Source organism: Amyelois transitella, chromosome 23, assembly GCF_032362555.1.
Source record: "Amyelois transitella isolate CPQ chromosome 23, ilAmyTran1.1, whole genome shotgun sequence".
Lineage (NCBI taxonomy): Eukaryota > Metazoa > Arthropoda > Insecta > Lepidoptera > Pyralidae > Amyelois > Amyelois transitella.
In genome coordinates this window covers 5,797,396-5,799,910 of record NC_083526.1, presented here as the reverse complement: position 1 = coordinate 5,799,910, position 2,515 = coordinate 5,797,396, and the positions used below count along the sequence as shown (strand labels likewise).

At 40.2% G+C, this 2,515-nt stretch overlaps 1 protein-coding gene across 1 annotated transcript; it reads left to right on the top strand.

The window, feature by feature from the left end:
• The first annotated feature begins 1,354 nt into the window (after nucleotides 1-1,354).
• On the top strand, nucleotides 1,355-2,287 carry LOC106130719 (Krueppel-like factor 16). The gene has a single exon (XM_013329622.1). It carries the CDS (start codon nucleotides 1,355-1,357, stop codon nucleotides 2,285-2,287), a length of 933 nt encoding a protein of 310 aa, XP_013185076.1.
• The last annotated feature ends 228 nt before the right edge of the window (nucleotides 2,288-2,515 follow it).

Genomic DNA, 2,515 nt, shown 5'->3' with positions numbered 1-2,515 from the left:
AAAAGAAACAAATCACTTGCAATGGCGCACTTATCCCATGAAGGGATCTCTTCCAGTCAACCAGCAAACAATAAAGGAACTAGATAGTTCAGTAAAAAGCGGCGAGTCTCACACTATATCTTTTCTTCTCATATGTTGACATAAAGACTGGACTGGTCTGGAAGGAAAGTTTTATTCCAAAAAAGTATAGTAAGTACGCCATTAGCTTCTTGGCAATGAAGGCCCTTTACATATTAGACATAATTGCACAAAAAATGTGCCGGTTGGTTCCCGGCACCAATACAAAAAAGAATAGGACCACTCCATCTCTTTCCCATGGATGTCGTATAAGGCGACTAAAGGATAGGCTTACAAACATGGGATTCTTTTCTTTTTAGGCGATGGGCTAGCAGCCTGTCACTATTTGAATCTCAATTCTATCATAAAGCCAAACAGCTGAACGTGGCCTATCAGTCTTTTCAAGACTATTGCCTCTGTCTACCCCACAAGGGATATATACGTGACCGTATGTATGTAACTATGTTGCACAAAAATAGAACGAAAGGCATTTTCTACCAGTCAACCAAGCGACCGCTCAAATATTCATTCGTCACTTTTTGAAAACATTTAACTAGTAATGTAACAAACTCTTAGGCCGTTATAAAAACAGTCGGTTCACAGCCAGTTATGAAAAAGGAAACTGTTATGAAAAGAATAAAACAATATTACAGCTCCCCTTCATATTAAATAGCAGTCGCATTCAATAAATAAAACGACACGGCCGCAAATATTTTAATTAAAACTTTTCAATGTTCACACTCATAAAATTAAACATTTTTCACCACAGGGGCCGCAACTGTTTCCCATAAACGGTGACAAAGCCCTATATGCCACCACTATATGGCCGGGACCCATTGTAGAAGCTATTAAGACAAACAACTTCGGCAGCAGCTGCAAACAACCACTCGACCGTGCCGCCGGCCCCCGGGCCCGCCTCTCCGGGCACGCACAAAAATCAACATAAATAACAATACACACCCCTATCTCAAACACTATGACACTTTGTTCAAACAAAAAAACCATAAACAACCAACTATCTTTACAGAAATGCCGACCTTAAACGCAAAACATGAAACGCTAAAGTTGAATGATAAAATATTTTAGTTGAGTCTTAAATTCCGGCTACCGTCAAGTGTGCAACAATTGAAAAATATTTCGTCTCTTTCAGCCATTGAATGGGACAATCCCTCTACTTTTGGGTGCCTTTATTAAATTTATTGTCAAACGAGTGTATATAAAAGTTGTCGAAATGGAAACGGGTCTAGTCTTACACCTCCATTGCGAGGGTCGATATCTATTGTGATAATTTTGCAAAATGTTTTCCGTACAGAAAAACTATTCGAGACTCTTCAGGCCATGGATCATGAGTTATAGTAAAACAGGTGACGTCTGTGATCAAACTGACGCAGCTGAAGACAAGAAAAGGAATTTTGAAGAGAAGAGAGAAAGTCGTGTCAGGAAAATTAGGGAAACGTTCAAGACAGCAGAATCAAATTTACATCAAGACGCAACTGTGTCCACAACTACCGTTGATGCTGATGACGACAAAAAAGCTGATCCGGTGACAAGTCTTAGTCTATGCTGCGACAGACTACTCCAAGAACCTGAAGAGGAAAAGAAAAATACAAAACATGAAATTAAACAGGAAAACAAAACAGTAACGAAGCCATTACCATCAGACAATTGCATGCCGCCGCCTAACGCATTTCCTCCACCAAACATGTATGGTTCATCGTTTGTTCCTGAATATCTACCTACAGCAGACATTGCACACGCATTAGGAGTTCCACCTTCAGATCCACTGTTGCTCGAATCTCTAGCTCAAGGATACGCCATGGAGCTGGAGTACGCGAGAATTATTCAGCAAGAAAATGAAGCTAAGCTATTGAACGCTAGAAAACAGCGACCTAAGAAATACAAATGCCCTCATTGCCAAGTGGGGTTCTCCAACAACGGGCAACTAAAAGGCCATATTCGAATACATACTGGAGAAAGGCCTTACAAATGTGACGAGAAGAATTGTGGTAAGACGTTTACTAGGAATGAGGAGTTGACTAGACATAAGCGGATTCACTCCGGCGTGCGACCGTTTCCTTGCCCGACGTGTGGAAAAAAGTTTGGGAGGCGAGATCATTTGAAAAAGCATACAAGAACGCATTATATGCAAGCAGAGAGGATGATGCCGGTATTTGTGCCACTCTCCGCCGTGCCACACGTTGCCGGATTTCCATATTTGTACGGCTATTAAAAATTTACTGAACAGTGCCTTTAATTGTATCGTTTCTCTCTTAGGTTAGTAGTTATCCCTGATATTTCACAGGGAGAGTGCAATTAAAATATATATGTTGGACCGCCTTATTTTTGATAGGTTGGCATGGTTTCGCATATTAAAACATTAGCAGCCATTTTGAATAAGACGTTATATGAAGAAGACTGTATGTAGGTATTATAGATACATGAAATAACAGTAATTTTA

Excerpts from the sequence above, each read along its gene's own strand:
- LOC106130719 (XM_013329622.1), top strand. The coding sequence starts at position 1,355 with ATGTTTTCCGTACAGAAAAACTATTCGAGACTCTTCAGGCCATGGATC.